The 24,126-nt window shown below is 37.3% G+C and overlaps 1 protein-coding gene across 2 annotated transcripts in view; it reads left to right on the top strand.

Moving 5' to 3' along the window:
- The window catches only part of AP3B1 (adaptor related protein complex 3 subunit beta 1), a 251,388-nt gene that overhangs the window by 9,235 nt on the left and 218,027 nt on the right, over positions 1–24,126 (top strand). For both annotated transcript variants that reach the window (XM_055437122.2, XM_055437121.2), the window contains exon 2: positions 22,424–22,499. In XM_055437122.2, coding sequence (XP_055293097.1) covers positions 22,424–22,499 — 76 coding nt within the window. The remainder of the gene's footprint in view (positions 1–22,423; positions 22,500–24,126) is intronic.

The raw sequence follows: 24,126 nt of genomic DNA, 5'->3' as shown, positions 1-24,126 counted from the left end.
AGAATACTGGGGTGGGTTGCATTTTCCTTCTCCAGGGGATGTTCCAGACCCAGGGATCGAACTCCCGTCTCCCGCATTGCAGGCAGACTCCTGATCGTCTGAGCCACCAACAAATCCCTTAATTAGATAGTGTAGTTTATGTGACGATGCCTAGCAAAGTGTTTGGCTCATAATTTTGCATAATAAATATTTTAGATCTTTTACTTAATGACTGATCATTGAATGATTCAGATTCTACTAATATTTACTGTCTCTTTAGCCAATGTAGTTAAAAAGTAAACACAACCAAATTCTGTGGACCTTATACAGAAGGAAAAACCTAACCTGCCATCCCTATTAATGTATTATTGCATCACTGTGAAGGCCCCAAACAGCCATTTTCTTTATGTCATTGCTTGAGGTTTTTTTGTGGTTAGGATTAATTAACTTAGAATTGTCATGTAGGTGGGTGTTCAATGAATTTTATAATCAAGATTTTGAAATCTGTACCATTCTTCAAATAGCATTTTTATTTGCAAATGTGGGGTCATACCATAAGTATAATTAATTCTTCTGTGTTTTCAGCAGATAAGATTTTTATCTTACCTTTAAGAATTTATTTGGTGAGATAAGGCTAATGTGAACTAATATGAATAGTGCAAATATATAGTGTTAAATTGTGTAGTAATTCTCAAGTTTTCAGTGTGATATACCTAACAAAAAATGACTTATTATTTTATTTTTTTCCTCTGAATGAATAGTGCATTTCCATGTGAACTTGGCCCACTGAGTTTTTTTTTTTAACTTTTTTTTTTATTAGGGTATAGTCGATTAACAGGGCTTCTCTGATAGCTCAGTTGGTAAAGAATCCGCTTGCAGTGCAGGAGATCCCAGTTCAATTCCTGGGTCGGGAAGATCCGCTGGAGCAGAGATAGTCTACCCACTCCAGTATTCTTGGGCTTCCCTTGTGGCTCAACTGGTAAAGAATCTGCCTGCAATGTGGGAGACTTGGGTTGGGAAGCTCTCATGGAAAGGCTACCCACTCCAATATTCTGACCTGGAGAATTCCATGGACTGTATAGTCCATGGAGTCACAAAGAGTTGGACAGATTGAGCCACTTTCACTTTCATAGCAGATTAACAAACAGTGTTGTGATAATTTCAGGTGAACAGCAAAGGGACTCAGCCGTACATATACATGTGTCTATAAACCTTTATTTTTGTAAACAGTGATTTACTGAAGAAAATGGACATCCTGAATTTTGAAATGTCAAACACATTTTAGTTTGAGATGCTGAAAATGTTGGAGCTCTGAGTTGTTAGCATATTATCAAGAGGCACAGACTCTGCATTGTGAATTCCTTTCTCTTGTGTTTAGGAATTCGGTGCTGCTGGTATGAAAATATACTCCATTAATGATTTCTGTAGCATATTTTTGTCCTTGTCATCATCTTTGATTTCTGAAGATTTAATTCCTTTGAGTTCTGATAACTCCCGTTTTGGTAACTGCTCATCTTGTTAATTCTGCTTAGCTTGTTGGAATTTATGGCCACTTAATCTAGTCATGGCCATGTTAACAGTGTAGTTGCCATGCTGTATATGTAAATTGGGCCCTAATGTTTTTATTTACAAGAAACATATGAAATATAAGGCAATTTCAGTGCTTTATTTTATTTTGGCCGCACTGCATAGCTTGTGGGGCATTAGTTGCCTGCCCAGGGATTGAATCCTGGCCATGACAGTGAGAGCACTGAGTCTTAACTACTGGACCACTGGGAAACTCCCAATTTTAGTGTTTTTATTTCTCTTTTATGATGTAAATGTCATTTGTTCCAAGTTGGCTGTTAACAGAAGAAGAAGCTATATAATGATATCTGCAGTGCATTTCTAGGTAGATGAATTAGTTGTTTTTGTCTTCATGTAAGAAAGACTGTTAGTTCTACAAAGGGCTGGCTATTCAGGTTAAGGATTGTCACTTTTAGTGGTGCAGTAGGATTCCTATAATTTAATTCTTGAAATGTTCTTCAAATCAAATAAGATTTTGCCACATTGAACAAAAAAAGTGATGAAGTACTGCAGAGTCCTGCTTTGCAACAGTTTATAACAGTGTTCTATTTTATTTGCTTAGCTTGCATTTCTTCTTGGAGGAGATTGAATTCTGACTTTTACAGTTTATCTTAAATAACCAAGAAAATATAGATATAGAACATGTTATTTTAAGATCACTGATTTTGTGAAATCCAAGGAGAAAATCTAGAATATTTAAAATCAAGCCTTACTGTTAAATCCCAGGATGTGAGATATTATTTCTAAAAATATTTAGAATTTGGTAACATTGCTAGAACCGAATGAGTAAAGCCGAGAAGATCAGACAGACAGTGGGTTGGAATGCTCTTTTTTACGTAGAAAAGCTACAAATGCTCATGGAATGACAAATGTTTTACAGTGAAATAATTTGACAGTAGTGCAATTGTGAATATAAATGAACTACCGACAAAAACAAATTGCCTGCAGTCCAAATTCAAAATTTAAAGTGAAGAGCCCAAAGTAGAATAATCAAGAAGGAAATGATTTTCCTATATTTCACATTATTATGAATAACATTCTTTGGTTTATGTACTTAGGGAAGACTTATTTAACATGTCAGCTGGAAAGAGTTCATAGATCTACAAAAGTGAACAATATATAGTCAATGTCTGCTTATTGATGGGCTGATTACTTGTATTGCTGATAGGGACTGACCTAATTAGAAGGCCAGTGTCTTTAATCTGGCAGCTGAGTGAGGTGGCATGCCAGCTGGATAAGCTAGAGGCTTGTGAATAAGGCTGGTCCCAAGATCATGAGTTGGCAGAGCTTTACTCTAGGAATAGCTTACTTAAAATTTCTTAAAGCCTAGGTTAAGGATGTAGTCATAAAGAATGAGGGGGAAATTTAGTACTGTGGGGGTGGAAAAGTAGGGGGAAGAGTAGAAGGTTGGGGGCCGGATTGTGTAGAACCTTGTAAAGACTTTTGATTTTACTCTTGAGTGTGAAGAGAAGCCATTGGAAGGTTTTGAGCAGAATGGGCATTTAGAAGTCAGTCAGTCATTATCAAGTGCCTATTGTGTGCCAGATGTATTTCTTTTTTCAAGGAGGTTATGGTCTGTAGGATGCTTGAGACCTTTTAAAATTCATTTCTAATATTTCCTTCTATAACCTAAAAAATATAGAAGTAAACTTATGGATTTAACAAATATGAGTTCCTTCTTATGCTTGGTACTCTTCTTAATGCTGGGCATTAATCAATCAGTGGGCAAAATGCCTGCTTTTATGGAGTATATTCCAATCTGAAGAAGATAAGCAATAAAGTAAGTCAATATATGGTCAGTCATTTGATAACAGGGAGCTCTATAGAGAAAAATAAGGCAGGGAAAGAGGATAGAGAATTAAGATGGAGGTTGGGTTGAGTGAAATAGCAGGGTGAAGAAAAGATGCTTGTGAATACCTGAAGTAGGCGAGGGAGTGACTTGCAGATGTCTGGGGAGAAAGAAGTCTTCAGTCAGAGGAATTGTTTGTGTGCTCAGGCTCTGAGGCAGAAGAATTTCTGACCTGGGAGTGTAGCAAAGAGGCCAGTATGTCTGACAGGGTGAGTGAAGTAAGAGGGGGAAGTAGTAGATGAGATCAGAGAAGTAAGGACCAGATTGTGTAGGGCTTTTTGTACATCCTTGTAAGGACTTGGATTTTACTCTGTGTGAGAAGGAAGCCATTGGATGGTTTTGAATTGAAGAGTGAGATGACCCAACTTATGTTTTTAATATATTGCTTTGTCTCCTGAACTAGGAATAGACTGCAGATCTGAGGCAGGGACCAGGCAAGAGAAGGTGATCCGATCGGTGGTGGTGGGGAGCAGTGATTGGATTCTGGATATATTTTGAAAGTAGATCCAATGAGATTTGCTGATGGTTTGGATGGTGGTGTGTGAGAGAAAAAGATATCAAGGATGGACACAAGCTTTTTGCCTAAACAGCTGGAAATTTGGGATTGGTATCAACTGAAATGAAGAAGACTGTATATAGAGAAGCTTTTTAAAGAGGGGAGATGTTCAGGAGCTTGAGCATGTTAAGTGTGAGACACCTATTAGGCATCCGAGTGGAGATACTAAATAGACAGTTGAATACATGAGTCGAGCTTAGGGAAGACTTAGGCTAGAGACAGCAGTTTGGGAGCCATAAGGTGATAGAAATGCTGTGGTCAGTTAAAAGTAAATTAGAGACTTCCCTGGCAGTCTGGTGGTTAAGACTTCACCTTCCAAAGGGGTGCAAGTACGATCCCTGATCAGGGAGTTATGATCCCACATGGCTTATGGCCGAAAAACCAAAACATAAGACAGAAATAATAGTGGGAAAAATTCAATAAAAACTTAAAAAATGGTCCACATTAAAAAAAAAATCTCAAAAAATAGAAAGTAAAGTTAAAAATACACAGTTCTTAAATTTTCTGCCTGTCTGACTATCAACAGTTACAAAATAACAGATTGGATTTCCCAAGGTGATTGGATCCTTGCACATTTCTTTAAAAAGAAAATGTAGTTAAGTTCCTGGAAGTCAGAGATAGATTTTGTTTACACACAGAGATACACACACACGCACATGCACATGCACACGCACACACACAGCCATCTTTCTTGGTACCTTATATAGTACTTAACAAATGATTTTTGGATAATAGTGATTACAAATAATTCCCCCCCTATTTTTTTTAGATTTTTAGTATTTTAAAACTTTTCATTAATATGGTAAAAATTATAAAAATTTTCAGTATTATTTGGTCAATATCATATGTTTTATATTTAAAAAATTTAAAAATACATGTGGAAATAAATTCATCTTTTGGAAATTACAATAGTTTTTTCCAACAGAATGCAGAATTTAAAATAAACATGTAAATCTCAGTGATTTGCATTTTCAGATTTTTTTTAATTGTCATATAGGAAATTGTAGGACTTTTTTCTGTTTCTAGGCCTACATGGCCTTCATCAGGAAACTTGACAGGGCTGTGTGACTTTTTTAAAAATTGTGATTAAAAAATATATAATACAAAATTTGCCATCTTAACCATTTTTAAGCATATAGCCCGTTAGTGTTAAGTATACTCACATTGTTGTTCAACAGATTCCAGAACTGTTTCATTGAGAACAGTGCCAAGAGATTTTTTCAAAACTGAATTTTTTACTGAGATTTTCAAGTGCCTCAGGGACAAAACTTATCTAAGGTAGAGATTGCATGTTGATTTCCTCAATTCCCTAAACAGAAGGCTAATCCAAACTCATCAGATGGAAAACTTGCCTTCTGTGTGTGGCCTTGGAAAGTTGATTTTTTTATTTTTAAGGATTTAAAAATTAATCTAGCTTTGAGTCAGCATATCTTATGAACATAGTAGAAAACTTATATTTATTTTACTGTAGTTTATTAATTTCTTGGAGGAAAATCTAATACTAATACTCATACTTGATGCACACACTGACTCTTTGGCATGTCTGTGTTTATGCCCAGCTGCTCCTGTGGCACCGTGCCCATTGTTACAGTGGCATGCCAGTATAAGTGAGACATGTGAGCCAACACAGATGAATTGTTTGGATGGAATACACTATTCTGTAATACTAATTAATTTTGAGCTGATGAATCTACATGAGATAATGTTAACCAAATATAGTCAACGTAATATCAGTGAAAATAAAGTTTATTTTGACTTAGAAGTGTATCACAGATGCTTTAGACAACTACTGAGAATAGTTAGAATTAGTGTTTATTATGGTTCCAGTGATCAGTTTTCTTGTCACAAAATTTTGAATTTAAGAGAAAAAAAATGGAACAGTTTTCTTGTGGTCAATTATAAAAATTGGGGAAGTATTGTGGCACCATAGGTTATGGATTTTATACTTATTCTATAATTCTTGAAATGTTTTCTTAATATACTCAACTTTAGAAATTCATAGCAGTGTGGTAAATGGGAAGAATGTTGGATTTTAAAACAAGACTCAAGTTTAATTCTTTGCTCTGCTGTTTCCTAATTCTGTGGTGGTATACTTGAAAATTATAGAATTTCAGAAAATTTCAGAATTTCTTACATGTGTAATTGTTTACTTGCATGTTATCCTTATATTCTCTGAGCTTCAGTTTCCTTATTAATTAAATAGTGAATAACTCCACAAGCTTCCTAGAGACTCTGTGATACTAAAATAAATAAATGATGTTTTAAGTTCTAGAGAACAATACCACTTTCAGATGACTAAATAAGTTAATTATATGTTATCAATGTAAGGCGTGTTAGTAATAGAGAAAATGTATCACTTCCCCTGTACCCCCCTGAGATAATCACAATGAAAAAGTTCTTGTGTATCCTTCTAGAAAAAAATGTGTAAACCAAATGACCATATATATGTGTAATATTACCAAATGATAATATATATAATAACATTTTAAAATGTTATTACACTGAATCTTTATAATTGTTAGTGCATTACATCTTCTCCCTCATATTTATTGGTTTTATTTTCTCAGTGAAATACCTTATATGTCCTTTGTCCATTTCCCTGTTGGATCCACTCTTGTTGATTAGTTAAGGGTCTTTTGTATTCTAAGGAAATTAGGTCTCTTATGAGTTAAATTCCAGATTCACTTATTCTTAGTGCAAAAATTTTAAAACTTTCTGTGTTTATATTTATCAAATTTAAATGACTTTTGAGACTCCATGAGTCTTTTTAATCTTTTATTGAGGGTGGCAACTTTGGTTTAAGGTGCTGTTAAATAAAAAAAAGAATTTTAGCTTGTTCCTAAGTAGCTGAATGACTCTGTGATATTTCCTTTAAAACTTGAAGGATGAGTAGTCAATGGCAAGCCACTCCAGTACTCCTGCCTAGAAAATCCCAATGTGAAGGAGCCTGGTAGGCTGCAGTCTATGGGGTCGCTAAGGGTCGGATACGACTGAGCGACTTCACTTTCACTTTTCACTTTCACACATTGGAGAAGGAAATGGCAACCCACTCCAGTGTTCTTGCCTGGAGAATCCCAGGGACAGGGGAGCCTGGTGGGCTTCCGTCTATGGGGTCGCTCAGAGTCGGACACGACTGAAGCGACTTAGCAGCAACAGCAGTCATATTCTAGAAAGTATTCTTTATATCCTGAGCAAAAGTAATAGTAGCTGACGACTTTGGTAAAGGGTTTGGCAAATATGGAGACTTTCTGTGATGTATATATGACATGATGTTTTTTAAAGCATGCACATGTAGAATGTATATATGGAAGATGTATGCTTAGTTTTTAACTTTTATTGGGGTCGTGGACCATTTTGAGAGTCCACTGAAACCTTAACGTTTTCCTGTTTTCCTCTAAGGAACACAGTTAGCATATAGCTTATGTTCATTTATTCTTTCAACTAATATTTATTGTGTGTTTAGTGTATTTGAGAAAACAACCGTTGTGTACATTTATAGACCCTTTGTAGACCTTCTCCTGGTCTTTATTATCTGTGTTTATTCCTGCTATGTATCTGTGCAAAATTCCTGTGATTGGCTCCTTGTCTTTGAGATTGCAGCTTAATTGATCACTTCTACCTATCTTTTGTGATCGCCCAGACTTTAATTGTATTGCCCTATTTTAATTATTTGAATGGTACTTATTCTGTTTATGTTCATGTTTCCCTTCCCTTTCCCTCTCTCCTCCCCTCCTTTCCTCCCTCTTCTGTATTTCTGTCATTCCCCCTCACCCCTACCCCGCGCCCCTGCATTCTCACTTAGATTGTAAGTCCCAGCACTTAGAACAGTTCCCGGAACCTAGTACATACCGAATAAATGAATGTGCTAGGCCCAGTGGTAAGTGCTTTACAATAATCTCATTAAGTTTTCTTAACAACCTGTGTGAAAGATACCGTCCTTTAGTTTTGTTGATTTTTATCTATTGTAGTTTCTTTCTATTGTATTGAATTCTCCCCTTATTCTTTATTTCTTTACTTGTTCTTTGAGTTTAACTTGCTGTTCTTTTTCTAGTTTCCTGAAATGGAGGCCTGCTGCTGCTGCTGCGTCACTTCAGTCGTGTCCGACTCTGTGTGACCCCATAGACAGAAGCCCACCAGACTCCCCTGTGCCTGGGATTCTCCAGGCAAGAACACTGGAGTGGGTTGCCATTTCCTTCTCCAATGTGTGAAAAGTGAAAGTGAAGTCGCTCAGTCGTGTCCGAACCTTAGCGACCCCAGGGACTGCAGCCTACCAGGCTCCTCTGTCCATGGGATTTTCTAGGCAAGAGTACTGGAGTGGCTTGCCATTGCCTTCTCCGGAAATGGAAGCCTAGAATACTGATATTCAATCTTCTTTTATATTGCATTTCAGTTCAGTTCGGTTGCTCAGTCGTGTCCTACTCTTTGTGACCCCATGGACTGCAGCACACCAGGCCTCCCTGTCCGTCACCAACTCCCTGAGCTTTCTCAAACTCATGTCCATCGAATCAGTGATGCCATCCAAGCATCTCATCCTCTGTCATCCCCTTCTGCCTTCAATCTTTCCCAGCATCAGGGTCTTCTCCAGTGAGTTAGTTCTTCACATCCAGTGGCCAGAGTTTTAAGCTTCTGTATCAGTCCTTCCAATTAGAAATATAAATTTACTTCTAAGTTCTGCTTTTGCTGTATATCATGAGTTGTGAGATGTTGCAATTTTGTTGGTCAGTTCAAAATAGTTTCTAATATCCCTGATGATTTTTTCTTTGACCCATAGGTTATTTAAAGTGTGTTGCTTATCTTTCCAATCTGAGCATTTTCTAGTTGTTTTTTTTTTCTGTTACGGATTTTTAGTTAGATTCCATGTACCCTAGATCTTTGAAATTTGTTAAGATCTTATCCAGCATATAATTTTGTTTTGATAAGTAGTGTTCTATGTGCACTCTTGAGAAGAATATTTATTCTGCAGTTGTTGGATATACTGTTCTGTGCATGTCAGGTTAAGCTGGTTACTTGTGTTCATATTTTCTACATCTTTATTGGACTTTTTTATCTGCTTGTTCTAAGAGAGGTGTGTTAAAAGTGCCAGTCATGCTTGTGGATATATGTCTTTCTTCTGTTAGTTCTGCTTTATAGATGGAAGTTTTCCTTTATAGATGAAAGGTATAAATCCCATGAAAGGTATAAATCCCATGTAAGGTATAAATCCCATGTAAATTTAGTTGTCTTCCTTTTGAAATGATATTCTTTTATATCCTGGTAGCAGATCCTCAGCAGTTATTGGTCTGAAAATCACTTTTTTTCACCTTCAGCTTTGAAGCATATTTTCTTTCAGTGGGTATCGAATTGTTTGTTGGCCTTTTTTCTTTCAGCTTTTTAAAGATGTCATTTGATTGTCTTCTGACCTCTGTAAATTCTTTTGAAAAGTTGGCTCTCGGTATTATTGTTGATCCTTTTAAAACAAGGATTAATAAACTATGGCCTGCGCATTTGTACATGTGTGCTCAGTCACTTAGTAGTATCTGATTCTATGTGAACATATGGACTGGAGCCTGCCAGGCTCCTCTGTCTGTGGAATTTTCCAGGCAAGAATACAGGAATGGGTTGCCATTTCCTGCTTCAGGAGGTCTTCCCAACCCAGGGATCAAACCCATGTCTCTTGGGTCTCCTGCATTGGCAGGTGGATTCTTTACCACTGTGCCACCTGGAAATCCAAATATGTATCAAGTTTTATTAGAACACAGCCAGCCCATTTATTTATGTATTGTATTAACTGATTTTACTTTACAGTCATCAGAGATGGTATGGCATGTAATGTCTATAATATTTGGCCCTTTATTGAAAGGTTTTATTGACCCTTTCCTTAAGGAAATGTCTTTTTTTGCATGCATGCATTAAAGACTTTTCTCATTATCTTTTGATTTTCAGCTGTTTGACTATTCTAGACCGTGTGTGTGTGTGTGTGTGTGTGTCTGTCTGTCTCTGTGTGTATGGCTTTATGTTTTTCCTGTTTTTTTAAGATTTTAAAATATATAGTAAGTTTACGTCTTTTCATCAGTTTAGAAGAATTCTTAGCCATTAGCTTTTGAAATATTGCTTTTGTCCCGTTCTTTTTGGGATTTCCCTGATAGCTCAGTTGGTAAAGAATCTGCCTGCAATGTAGGAGACCCCAGTTCAATTCCTGGGTCTGGAAGATCTGCTGGAGAAGGGATGGGCTACCCACTTTAGTGTTTTTGGGCTTCCCTTGTGGCTCAGCTGGTAAAGAATCCGCCTGCAATGCGAGAGACCTGGGTTCAATCCCTGAGTTGGGGAGATCCCTTGGAGAAGGGAAAGGCTACCCACTCCAGTATTCTGGCCTGGAGAATTCCAAGAACTGTATAGTCCATGGAGTCACAAGGAGTCGGACACACCTGAGTGACTTTCATTTCACTTCACTTGTCTCTCCTCCTTCTTTTTAGGTATGTTAGGTATTCTGATTATATCATACATGTTTCTGATGTGCTATTTGGTGTTTTCCATTCTTGTATTTCTTGGTGCTTCAGATTGTGTATTTTCTCTTGACCTGCCTTCACTTTCAATAGTCCTATCTTCTGCTATTTTCAGTCTGCTCCTAAACCTATCTAGTGAGTTCTTCATTTCATAAACTATACTTTTAATTTCTGAATGTTCATTTGATTATTTTGTATAGATTTTACTACTTTATTGCCATCTCTATTATTTTGTCTCTTTTGTCCATCTTTCCCTGCATTTTCCTGCCATATTAATTGTAGTTGCTTAAAAGTCCCTATTTAATAACTAGTTTGTGAGTTACCCTGGATCCCTTTCTGTTCCTTTTTGTCCTTTCTCTCCCTTCTCTCCTTCCCTCTTTCCTTCCACCCTCCCTCTCTCTTTCCTGTCATTTGTTCCTGTTTTTAGTGTGCCTCTTAAGTTTTGATCAGATGCTAGGTAATCAGGAATATAGATGAGTCTCTGAATGATGTCTTCCAAAAAGGATTGTGTGTTTTGTCTTTTTTTTTCTTTCTGACAGTACAGTGCTAGCAGAGCACTTTGGTCTTGTTTAAGTTCAGTTTTAGGCTTTTAAAGGTTTTCTCTATTTCAATTTTTCTTATACTCCTAAGAAGTATCCTTACTTTTCAACTGTGCCCCTTCTGTGGTCTTAACTGAAAGGCCAGGGTATTGGAGAAGGAAATGGCACCCCATTCCAGTATTTTTGCCTGGCAGATCCCATGGACAGAGGAGCCTGGCGGGCGTACAGTTCATGGGATCACAAGAGAGTTTCAGACATGACTGAGGAACCAGACCACCACCATCTCCTTGGGAGACTGGTTTCCAGCTTGTCTTCCCTGAAGTGTGTGGTTGCTGAAATCTCTGCGCAGGTATTAATATTTAACCTCCCAGCAACTGTGTTTTCTACTGGATTTCCCACATTCTTACTCTGTGAAATGTAGTCAACTACTTGAAGGGAGTCTGTGCACAGATTTTTGTGTACCTTTTCACTGGTTCCCTCCTCTGTAGTTTCACCCTTCAAGTTCCAGTTCCTTTGGTAGCCACAAACATTAACGTTCATCTCTTTAGTCCTTTAAAACTCATTTTTATCCTTGGATTCTGTTCTCCCAGATAGCGATTTGAGAAATGCAGTCAGGAAAAAAGCTAATGTGAATAAAAAGCCCACTTTACGTGCTTCCATTCCTCCCATGATCTTGGCCCCCTAAGTTCTGCCTGGATGACTTGAGAAAGTTACGTTATTTGTTTTTTCCAGTTTTTGTAGTCATTTTCTTACAAGTGAGAGCGCCATGGGCAGATCTGGAAGTGCCTACAGAGTGTTCTAAACATAACAGCCAGAGTGATTCTGTTTGAGTGTTAGACTGACTTCTCTCTTCATCACCCTCCTGTGGTTCCTGCTTTTATTCAGGGTGAACACCGAAGCCTTGAGTGTTATTTCCCTTCCTCTCTCTGCTCTGCCAGAGGCGCTGCCTCGAGCGCCCTTTCTCTGTGTGCCTCCCCTCCTGTATCCGTGTGACTGACTCCCTCACTTGGCGAATGTTTGTTCAGGTATTTCCTTGTTCAGCCTATTCTGACCACCCTATTTAAAATTACCTCTTCCTTTCCCTACTGCATTCTCTCTCCCTTTGCTCTGTTTTTCCCTCATATCATCTCATGATTTTAAAATTTATTCTTGTATTATGTTTGTTTGTTGTCTCTTTTACTTATTAAAATGAAAACTCTACAAGGGCAGGGATTTTCATCATTTTTGTTCATTGGCATGTCGCAAATGCAAATTAGAACCAGATGAGAATGGAGAATTACAGAGTCGAATGGAAGAAGGAATTTAGGGATAGAAGAGAAGTAGTCAGTTATATCAAATATCAGATAATCTAAAAGTATTCATGAGATTTCTGCATTGGATTTTTAAATAAAGTTATTTGTTACTTTTGTGAAAGAAATTTTTATAGAAGAGCAGAGAGAAAATGAAGATTGCCAAGGACTGAGGATGTTGTGATAGCAACTGTAGACTATTCTTTTTTAGTTTTGTGGAGAGTATAGTAGAAAAAGTTCATATTTACTTTAATAATTTATGGTTTCTCCCTTTAGAGAGTTAATAAATGGATGATTCAGTTCAGTTCAGTCGCTCAGTCGTGTCCGACTCTTTGCGACCCTGTGAATCACAGCTCGCCAGGCTTCCCTGTCCATCACCAACTCCCGGAGTTCACTCAAACGCATGTCCATCGAGTCGGTGATGCCATCCAGCCATCTCATTCTCTGTCGTCCTTTTCTCCTCCTGCCCTCAATCCCTCCCAGCATCAGCGTCTTTTCCAGTGAGTCAACTTGTCGCATGAGGTGGCCGAAGTATTGGAGTTTCAGCTTTAGCATCGATTAGGTAGTTGGAATTTTCTGTTTTTACTCACTTTTGTGTTTATTCATTAATACTTTGTGCCCAAAACTACATAAAGTTTTGAGTGTCATCCAAGGTTTCACTTTGTGCATGGAAACTAATTATGAAGTGCAGTACTTCTAGCTGCACACTGCTAGAGAAAAGTAAATTTTGGCTCTTGTTCCCAGCCTTTTTTTTTCTACATACCTATTCATACCTATTCAAGTAAATTTTGACTCTTGTTCCCAGCTTTATTTTTCCTACATACCTATTCTACATACCTATTTTTACATACCTATTCATGTATACTGGAGAAGGAATTGGCAGCCCAGTCTGGTGTTCTTGCCTGGAGAGCCCCATGGACAGGAGCCTGGTGGCTGCAGTCCATGGGGTCAAAAAGAGTCAGACACACTTGAGCGACTGAGTAGCAGCATTAGTGTATACAGTGGACCTTTTGGAGTAGAAGCATCTTTCACTTGAGTAGTTGTCAAAGCATGAAGAGGTGCCCATGATTTAGAATTTTTTGGTGGGGCTTGAGAAAGTTTCAAACTGTTCATGGGGTTCTCAAGGCAAGAATACTGAAGTGGTTTGCCATTCCCTTCTCCAGTGGACCACATTCTGTCATTCCTCTCCACCATGACCCGTCTGTCTTGGGTGACCCCACATGGCAGGGCTTAGTTTCATTAAGTTAGACAAGGCTGTGGTCCATGTGATCACATTGGCTTGTTGTCTGTGATTGTGGTTTCAGTCTGTCTGCCCTCTGATGCCCTCTTTCAGTGCCTACCATCTTATTGGGGTTTCTCTTACCTTGGATGTGGGGCATCTCTTCACGGCTGCTCCAGCAAAGTGCAGCCACTGCTCCTTACTTCAGACGTGGGGTAGCGCCACTGCTCCTTACCTTGGGCGTCGGGTAGCTCCTCTCGGCCGCCACCCCTGGTCTCAGGCCTGGGGTAGCTCCTCTCCCACCACCTAGAATCATGATTGCCAGGAGAAATAGCAATAACCTCAGATATGCAGATAACACCACCCTTATGGCAGAAAGTGAAGAAGAACTAAAGAGCCTCTTGATGAAAGTGAAAGAGGAGAGTGAAAAAGTTGGCTTAAAGCTCAACATTCAGAAAACGAAGATCATGGCATCTGGTCCCATCACTTCATGGCAAATGGGGAAATAGTGGAAACAGTGGCTGACTTTATTTTTCTGGGCTCCAAAATCACTGCAGATGCTGATTGCAGCCGTGAAATTAAAAGATGCTTACTCCTTGGAAGGAAAGTTATGACCAACCTAGACAGCATATTAAAAAGCAGAGACATTACTTTGTCAACAAAGGTCCGTCTAGTCAAGGTTATGGTTTTCCCAGTGGTCATATATGGATGTGAGAGTTGGACTATAAAGAAAGCTGATTGCCGAAGAATTGATGGTTTTGAACTGTGGTGTTGGAAAAGACTCTTGAGAGTCCTTTGGACTGCAAGGAAATCCAACCAGTCCATTCTAAAGGAGATCAGTCCTGGGTGTTCATTGGAAGGACTGATGCTGAAGCTGAAACTCCAGTACTTTGCCCACCTGATGCAAAGAGCTGACTCATTTGAAAAGACCCTGATGCTGGGAAAGATTGAGGGCAGGAGAAGGGGATGACAGAGGATAAGGTGGTTGGATGGCATCACTGACTCAACGGACATGGGTTTGGGTGGACTCTGGGTATTGGTGATGGACAGGGAGGCCTGGCTTGCTGTGGTTCATGGGGTCGCAAAGAGTTGGACACGACTAAGCGACTGAACTGAACTGAGAAAGCTTCAGTCCTCCCCCCTCAAAGATTTTTGATGTGTCCTTTTGAGGATGTAGTTTGCTGCCGATTGGAAATCACTTTCATCGCTTCCCAATCAGTCATTTCTGGATTTAAAATTCAAGTGTTACTTTCTATAGTACCCAAATTTTTGTGATTCATTTGAGAGAAAAGGAAGTAATTATGTAGTGCAGTGCTTTCAAACTGGTGAAGGGCCCTTCTTTTCTTTAAAATTTTCAATCCATTATGGATAGATACTTCTGTAAAATACAATAAAAAATGAATTGCTGGAAAAAGCATGCAAAATGCTAGCCCTAGTTTTCTGTTAGATTCAAAAATATAAAACTACACTGTTGACGTGGCCTAAGTATATGCTCTCAGTTTCTTTTATATCTATGGATTAGTGGCAAGAATTTGTGCGCTGGTAATGGTTCCTGGAAATGGCAACCCACTCCAGTGTTCTTGCCTGGAGAATCCCAGGGATGGGGGAGCCTGGTTGGCTGCCATCTATGGGGTCACACAGAGTCGGACATGACTGAAGTGACTTAGCAGCAGCAGCAGCAATGGTTCCTGGACCAGTCCTTCTCAGATCACACTTGGAGGAGCAGTGAGACAGTGTGCAGTGCTGCAGTGTTAGTTTTCCCCTTAATCTACACAGTCTTTCAAAGGAGTAGGAGGTTTTAATGAGTTATGGATTGCAGATTTTTTTAAAAAGAGGTAATTTATACACTGTAAAAGCTTTACTGCTTCTTAAGTTCTGAAAGGGTAACCGTTAAAATTTTGCTTTTTGAATAGTTGCTGCTTTACACAGTGCTGAAGTAAAAGTGACTTCTTGGTAACAGTAAGATTTTCTTTAACTTTCCAGTTATTTATTTTTCTTTGGTCCTTGAAAGTATAAAAACAAGCATATTTTGAACACGAAAGGAAAAGTTATACCACTTAACACCACAAGATGTCACTTATGTAAAAATAAAGTTGTATTTTAATACTCAAAAGCTGAAAAGCTACAGGTAAGTAGATAAATGAAGAATTAGGTAAATTTAAAAAGCAGTATTTGGATTAGTTTTTGGTAGAATCAATGAAAATGTTACAAATTCAGCATTGTTTTGAATCAACTCTTAATGTTTCGCACAAAGAATTTCTTTTTGTTCCTTATTTAGATTTTTCAAAATTATAAAACTAATTTCTGAATTCTTAAGATTAATGTAGTAATACATGTTACTCGGCCATATTTGAATCTATATGATGAAGGCTGTAGACCTAAAATGGCTCAATACAAGTGAACATATTTTGAGACTAAACGAGGTGTTATGGTATTAACTTTCCCATATCTTTACTGTTTTGGTGACAAGCAAAGGGGAATTTGGGTCGAGACATGTAATTTATATCAGAATTTTCAATAGGTCTTTATGACATATCTGAGAAGTTGAATATTACATCAGGTTGAAGCAGTGCCTAGGAGTTTTCTTGTTTCTTTTCTCTGCACCTCAAAGTTGTTAGCTTTCTACCCATGTTAACCCTGAAGATATTTATATTTGTTACTGAAGACCATCTTTTCTGTTAACCATGAAGAGAAAAACCCTTGACTTTAATATCGGGTTCCTGTTTTCTTACTTTTAGTTTAAGTGAGCAGGTCAGGACATGAAGGTGTTTGGGAAGGGAACCGTAGCATAAGGAACAGACCAAGTTTTCATTAGCCTGGAGTTGGAGGCTGGAATGTCCTGAAAACTGACAGTTCATCATTCTTCACTGCTCACTTTTCTCTCCAGATAACACTTATAGAGAAGATTGGTAGAATACTCTTGGGAAAAAAAGGGATCAGACATGAGAAAATGATTTTTTTTTTTGACATGTACATGTGTGGTCACATTTTCTTTCTGTTTACTTATCTAATTACTTTACCTTTTTTCAAGTTCTTATTTCCAAAAAGTTTTTAAAGGTTTCTTTTATTTTTTTTTTAATATAAAAGCCTACATGGTCAGTAAGTAAAATAGGAAAATAGCAAAAAATAGAAGGGGAAAAAAACCTTATTTGTGGGTCCTGCCACAACAAATTTCAACAAAAGGAATTTTTGTTCCTTTTCAGTTAATAGTGCAGTGTAAAAGAACAGGGAGTTTTAAGAAGGAATTTTGAATTCATTGCAATGAACAATTGGAGTATTTTATATTTGGTTGTTAAATATATCCTCAGATGTAGTTCTTATATGTTGCTTTCTTACTGTTTGTATGTTTTCTATCTATATTTTTAATTAGAGAAAAGTAGTTATTGTGATTATTTATTGTGTCTTGCTAGTGGTCACCATTGTATTTAATTTTATCAGCTGCTTGGAAATGAAGAGTAACTTTTTCATAATAAATCTCATTGCCTTTATTTATTTTTCCTGCAATGACAGTTTGTAACATTTAACTCCAATTTTAGTTTGCTAGGACTGCCATAACAAAATACTACAGACTCAGTGGCCTAATAACAAATATATTTCCCCGGATCCTGGAGGCTGCAAATTGCAGATCAGAGTTTTGGCAGATTTGGAAGCCTCTCTCCCTGGCTTGAAGATGTCCACCTGCTTGTGGTGCCTTCACATGGTCATCTTTTGGTCTTTGTGAATCAGTCCTAACCTGCTCTTCTTATAAAAAATCGCTTATATTGGATGAAGGCCCACCCATGTTGATATATTTTAATTTAATTAACCTCTTTAATGATTCTTCAAATACATTCATATTCTGTGGTATTGAGGGTTAGGATTTTAATATAGGAATTTTGGAAGGGACACAACTCAGCTCATAATAACACATGATCAGTCATTTATTCTTGGTATGTGCTTACTGCTTATATTAGGCCTAAATTTGTAAAATGTAGAAAGTAAAGTACTTTTGTCAAGGCTGTCTATTTAGAGTAGTTAAGGAAGCTCTTCTCAGCTACTTTTAAGCTTAAGCTGAGATCAGAGAGCTTCTGATACTTTGTTTGGATCCGCACATGCATGAGCACCTTGAACCAAATTGGATGAAGCTGTGTGGAGTAAATTTTTAAGATCTCTTTTCTGGAGAGTTTGTTGTAGAAACTATTAAAAATTGCTAATCATAAACTGATATTGAGTACAAAGTGGTTATAGTTTGTAATACTACAATCTTTATAGTCATTTAAGAGGACTTTTCAGTGCTGTCCTAAAATAAGGTTCAGTGATTTAAATTCTTGAGTAAGCTTGAGACTTAAGTGTGATACTCTTAATTTCAGAGTATGTATAATGGTGGCTTATCAGATCCTTAATGTATTTCTCAGAAACAGATAAATGTCTTTTAATCTTTTGGAGTATTTATATCTTATTCACACTACCTTATGGCAGAAAGTGAAGAGGAACTCAAAAGCCTCTTGATGAAAGTGAAAGAGGAGAGTGAAAAGGTTGGCTTGAAGCTCAACATTCAGAAAACAAAGATCATGGCATCTGGTCCCATCACTTCATGGGAAATAGATGGAAAAACAGTGGAAACAGTGTCAGACTTTATTTTTTTGGGCTCCAAAATCACTGCAGATGCTGATTGCAGCCATGAAATTAAAAGACGCTTGCTCCTTGGAAGGAAAGTTATGACCAACCTTGATAGTATATTAAAAAGCAGAGACATTACTTTGCCAACCAAGGTCCGTCTAGTCAAGGCAGTGGTTTTTCCCGTGGTCATGTATGGATGTGAGAGTTGGACTGTGAAGAAGGCTGATCGCCGAAGAATCGATGCTTTTGAACTGTGGTGTTGGAGAAGACTCTTGAGAGTCCCTTATACTGCAAGGAGATCCAACCAGTCCATTCTAGAGGAGATCAATCCTGGATGTTCATTGGAGGGACTGATGCTAAAGCTGAAGCTGCAATACTTTGGCCACCTCATGCGACGAGTTGACTCACTGGAAAAGACTCTGATGCTGGGAAAGGTTGGGGGCGGGAGGAGAAGGGGACGACGGAGAATGAGATGGCTGGATGGCATCACCGACTCTGTGGACATGAGTTTGAGTGAACTCTGGGAGTTGGTGATGGACAGGGAGGCCTGGCGTGCTGTGATTCATGGGGTCGCGGAGAGTCGAACACAACTGAGCGACTGATCTGATCTGATCTGATATCTTATTCACACATGTGAATAAAACACAACAAAAACTTAATATTATTTTAATGGAGGTATAATTTTCATACACCGAATTACCTAACTTTAGATTATAATTAGATGAGTTTTTGATAGATGTATACACCTGTGAAATCACTACCACAATTAAGAAGATACGGTCTCTGCATGTGTCATTCTTCCTTGTTCTGTCCTGCATGTTTCTACCCACAACATTTCCATCTTCTTATGGAAGAAATTTCTAATGTCCCTTTGTCCATTTCTCCTTCTACCTATATCCACTACCTTGGTTCTGTCCCTATAGATTGCATTTTCTAGAACTTTAAATTAATTCAATTATGGTCTTTTGTGTCTGGTGTCTTTCAGTCACATAATAATTTTTTTTTTAATTCTTTAAACTTTTTATTAATTCAATTTATTAAACAATTCTTTAAAGATTAATTTTTAAAATTTAATTTAAAAATAATTCTTTAAATTAATTAAAGAATTAATTACTCCAATCCAAAAATTTCCATTTGTTTGTGCCTTCTTCAGTTTCTTTCTTTTTTTTTTTTTCCAATTTTATTTATTTATTTTTTCAAGTTGAACAGACTAAATTTCTTTAAACAAACTTACTTATACTCCAGAGTCCTTTAAAAACTTAATAGCATTTATACATTGAAGGTATTTGATTTTCTTGTAACTAGCACTTCAAATGCAACAAGCATTTGAAGCAACAAGCATTTGACCCAACAAGTAAAACTTTCTACAGTTCATAACTTTTATAAATAAAATAAATTAAATGTACAGTGAATAAGTTCTCTGAAATATTTCAATATTTCTGCAGGTTTAGTAACATCGTAAAATACATTTCAACTAAAATTCACAAATCTAAAAACCTGTTAGGCATTTTTAGGTGTTTTAAGATGGAAATGAAGACCAATGTTACATCGTAATATGCCAATTACAAATAGTACTTCAAATAGCAAATACTACAGTTTGTCCCAAACTTTAAAAACTATTCATGAACTCAACACTGAACTATTGATGGCTATGAGAATTGTTTCCTAGCCTTTTTGAAAATTTCAACCCATTTATGTTTAAGGTAATTATTGATAAGTACGATCCCGTAGCCATTTTCTTTATTGCTTTGGGTTCAAGTTTATACACTCTTTCTGTGTATCCTGTCTATAGAAGATCCTTTAGCATTTGTTGGAGAGCTGGTTTGGTGATGCTGAATTCCCTCAGCTTTTGCTTGTCTGTAAAGCTTTTGATTTCTCCTTCATATTTGAATGAGATCCTTGCTGGGTATAGTAATCTGGGCTGTAGGGTATTTTCTTTCATCACTTTAAGTATGTCTTGCCACTCCCTTCTGGCCTGAAGAGTTTCTGTTGAAAGATCAGCTGTTATCCTTATGGGAATCCCCTTATGTGTTATTTGCTGCTTTTCCCTTGCTGCTTTTAATACTTGTTCTTTGTGTTTGATCTTTGTTAATTTGATTAATATGTGTCTTGGAGTATTTCGCCTTGGGTTTATCCTGTTGGGGACTCTCTGGGTTTCTTGGACTTGGGTGATTAATTCTTTCCCCATTTTAGGGAAGTTTTCAACTATTATCTCCTCAAGTATTCTCTCATGGTCTTTCTTTTTGTCTTCTTCTTCTGGGACTCCTATGATTCGAATGTTGGAGCTTTTAACATTGTCCCAGAGGTCTCTAATATTGTCCTCATTTCTTTTAATTCGTTTTTCTTTTTTCCTCTCTGTTTCGTTTATTTCTACAATTCTATCTTCTAGTCCGCTTATCCTGTCTTCTGCCTCTGTTATTCTACTGTTTGTTCCCTCCAGAGTGTTTCTGATCTCATCTATTGCATTATTCATTGTATATTGACTCTTTTTTATTTCTTCTAAGTCCTTATTAAATCTTTCTTCCATCTTCTCAATCCTTTTCTCCAGGTTATTTATCTGTAACTCCATTTTGCTTTCAAGATTTTGAATCATTTTCACCATCAAAATTTGAAATTCTTTATCAGGTAAATTCCCTATATCTTCTTCTTTTGTTTGTGTTGGTGGGCAATTATCTTGTTCCTTTACTTGCTGGGTATTTCTCTGCCTCTTCATCTTGCTTATATTGCTTTGCTTGGGGTGGCCTTTCCCTCTTCTTGCAGTTTGTGGAGTTCTCTTTATTACATAGTTTCTTCGCTGTGTGTGGGGTTGGACGGGTGACTTGTCCGGGTTCCCTGGTTAGGGAAGCATGTGTCGGTGTTCTGGTGGGTGGAGCTGTATTTCTTCTCTCTCCTTTAGAAGACAATGGGCTGCTTTTCTGGGAGCCTGATGTCCTCTGCCAGTATTCAGAAGTTGTTTTGTGGACTTTACTCCGCGTTCAAATGTTCTTTTGATGAATTTGTGGGTGAGAAAGTGGTCTTGCCATCTTATCCCTCCGCCATCTTGTTCCTTACTCCCCAGAACACTGGATTCTTATATTCCACTTGGTCGTGGAGTATCTCTTCCCAGCTGCTCCAGCAAGGTGCAGCCGCTGTACCTTACCTTGGACGAGCAGTATCTCCTCAAGGCCGCGCCTCCTGCTTTGAATGTAGATCAGCTCCTCTCGGCCCTCCGGTGCCCAAGCAGCCACTGCCTCCTGGACGTGGTACAGCTCCTCTCGGCCACCGCCCTAACCCTGGGCGCGGGGTAGCTCATCTCAGCCACGATTCTGCACGTGGTCGGTTGCGCCGGAGCCAGGCGTGTCCCGCGTCTGCGCCGCCGGAGCCGGGCGTCTCCCGCGTCTGTGCCTGCGCCGCCGGAGCCGGGCGTCCACATAATAATTTTGAGACTTCATCCATATTATTGCATGCATCAGTGGTTGGTTCTTTTTTATTCCTGAGTAATATTCTAGTGTGTGGCTAAATGCCATTTTGCTTATGGACATTTAGATTGTTTCTGGTTTTTTGCTATGGATAAAACTGTTATGAATATTCTTTAAGTTATTCTGTAGAATTACATTCTTTCTCTGAGAGTGGAATGACTGGATCACATAGAAGGTTTATGTTTAAATTTGGAAGGTACTCTCAATTTTCCAAAGTGATTGTACTCTTTTATGTTCCTTCCAGCAGTGTATGAGAGTTCTAGTTGCTCCATAGCCTTGGCAACATTTTTTATTTTTATTGTCTTAATTTCATCCATTCTCATGGATGTGTAGTGGTTTCTCATTAAATTTGCATTTTTGTTAGTTAACGACCTTAAGTGTTTAACAGTATTCCTAATCTTTTCTTGTGCTTGTGAAATGCCTGTTCAGGTTTTTTGACCATTTAAAAAAATTGGTGTGTCATCTTATAAATGAGTTGTAATTGTTATATAACTTTTTTATAATTAAACTTTTGATTTTGAAATAATTGTAGATTCATATGCAGGTATAAAAAGTAATACAGAGAGATTCTGGGTACCTTTTACCCGGTTTCCTTCAATGATAAACTATAGTACAATATCACAACCAAGATGTTGACATACTTCGTGAGTCTTGTTCTGATTTTCCTACTTTTATTTGTACTTAACTTGTAGATGTCTTTGTTAGGGTAGTGTTCTATTCCATTTAACCACTTTGATATTACTTTGTAGGGTTAGATGAGAAACATGTATTTAATTATAAATAAGAAAATAATTTGGTAATAATGTACATCATGTTATTAAAATTACATGTTTTAACGCCTGTGTAGTATAAAATCTAAATATGCAATTTTTCTTTTTTGTGTGTAGGAATGAAGATCTAAAGCAAATGTTAGAGAGCAACAAAGATTCTGCTAAATTGGATGCTATGAAACGGATTGTTGGGGTAGGTAAAGTAATTAGATCATTTTGACTTTTGAATAAATGACAAGTAGTGATATGCTAGAAATATATGTTATAGAATATGTTAAATACCAAATCAAGCATTCCCATCTACCCTTTATTATTAACTTAAAATTTCTTGTCTAAAATGTTTGGGAAGAAGTAATGAAGTGACAAAGTTTGGAAACGAGTTCTAATTCTGTCTTTTCTGTTTCTCAAATATTTCTTTTCTCAAATAGAGAGTGCTAATCAGTTTGAAGAGAAAGTAAGATTATATACTACAATATTTGACTTCCTACAAAGAGGGATACTAATGAGCTAAAGGATATTTTTTTGGTCATTCTGTGACCTAAATATTGTAATCATGCTTTCTTCTGATCTTCAAATTTCTTTACTACCAATACAAATGGTTTATTGAGTTTATCAGCATAGAACTTATAATGAATGTTAATAGATGTAAAATAATTCTCTACTTTTCTATTGTAATGCAAAATTCAGAAAATAGTCTAATATATTATTATGTAAGGGGTTCTACTGTCAGAATTAAAAATATAATGCAATTTCTGATTATATATTAAGTTTAAAAATATTTTTGCAATTTGTGTGGGTCTTGCTCTTTTTTCTTTTTTTGATTGTTTATATTGACAGTGAAAAAAACTGGCTTAATTCAGTGACTATCTGCTGCTAAAGAGTCTGCTTGTGTCAGTGGAATTACATTTGTCAGACCCTGTCTTTCTTACTGCTACTTTGCTTTTTTCACCACCATTGCTGATTTTGTTTTCCAGAACTTTTTGTATCAGGTCAAAATGTAGTAAATGCACATAATTACTCAAATAAACTACTGTAGTAGGATGGAAGCACGACTGAAACAGTGCTGTTTTCCAGCAGACAGTGCCACCATATGAGAGTTTGCAATCTCCATTCTCAAAGCCAAATCAATCCCACTTATGAAAGGTGATTATAGATATGAATTTACTGTGTTCAAAAGTTTGTTGTTGTGAAAACCTAATATGTAAAAGTCAAGGACTAATTATACCTGTAGAACTTGCTTGATTCTTTTATTTAGATTTATGTCATTTGGTAATGAAGGCAAATGTTGAAGATTTTTTGGTAAATTTTTCATTTGTTTATGTTAAAAAGAGGCTTCCCTAGTGACTTGGCAGATAAAGAATCCACCTGCAATGCAGAAGACACAGACACGTGTTTGGTCCCTGGGTTGGGAAGATTCCCCTCAAGTTGGTAATGGCAACCCACTCCAGTATTCTTGCCTGAAAAATCCCATGGACAGAGGAACTTGGCAGACTTCAGTCTGTGGGGCCACAAATAGTTGGACACTACTGAGTGACTGAGCACACACGCAGTGTTATACCATATAAATAATAGCGTTTATGGAGAGGTAATTCTTTGCTTTACATGGCTTTGGTATTTGAATTTCAGTCACCACAGTTTAGTTAAATAATACCAGTTTCCTCACAGTAGGTTTATATTTCAGTTATCATGGTATTTTAACTTAGTAATTGCATACTGTACAAGTTTCATCACTAACTCATCAGTCCTCAACTCACTGTATGTATATAACAAATATGCGTATGTCATGTCACTTCTTTCAAAGTTATTTTTAGCAGTTGGTC

Source organism: Moschus berezovskii, chromosome 9 (assembly GCF_049115385.1).
Source record: "Moschus berezovskii isolate FMDL1 chromosome 9, NW_MosBer_1.0, whole genome shotgun sequence".
NCBI classification, from domain to species: domain Eukaryota; kingdom Metazoa; phylum Chordata; class Mammalia; order Artiodactyla; family Moschidae; genus Moschus; species Moschus berezovskii.
Note: the sequence above shows the minus strand (reverse complement) of the source record. Positions and strands in the feature narration are given on the sequence as shown.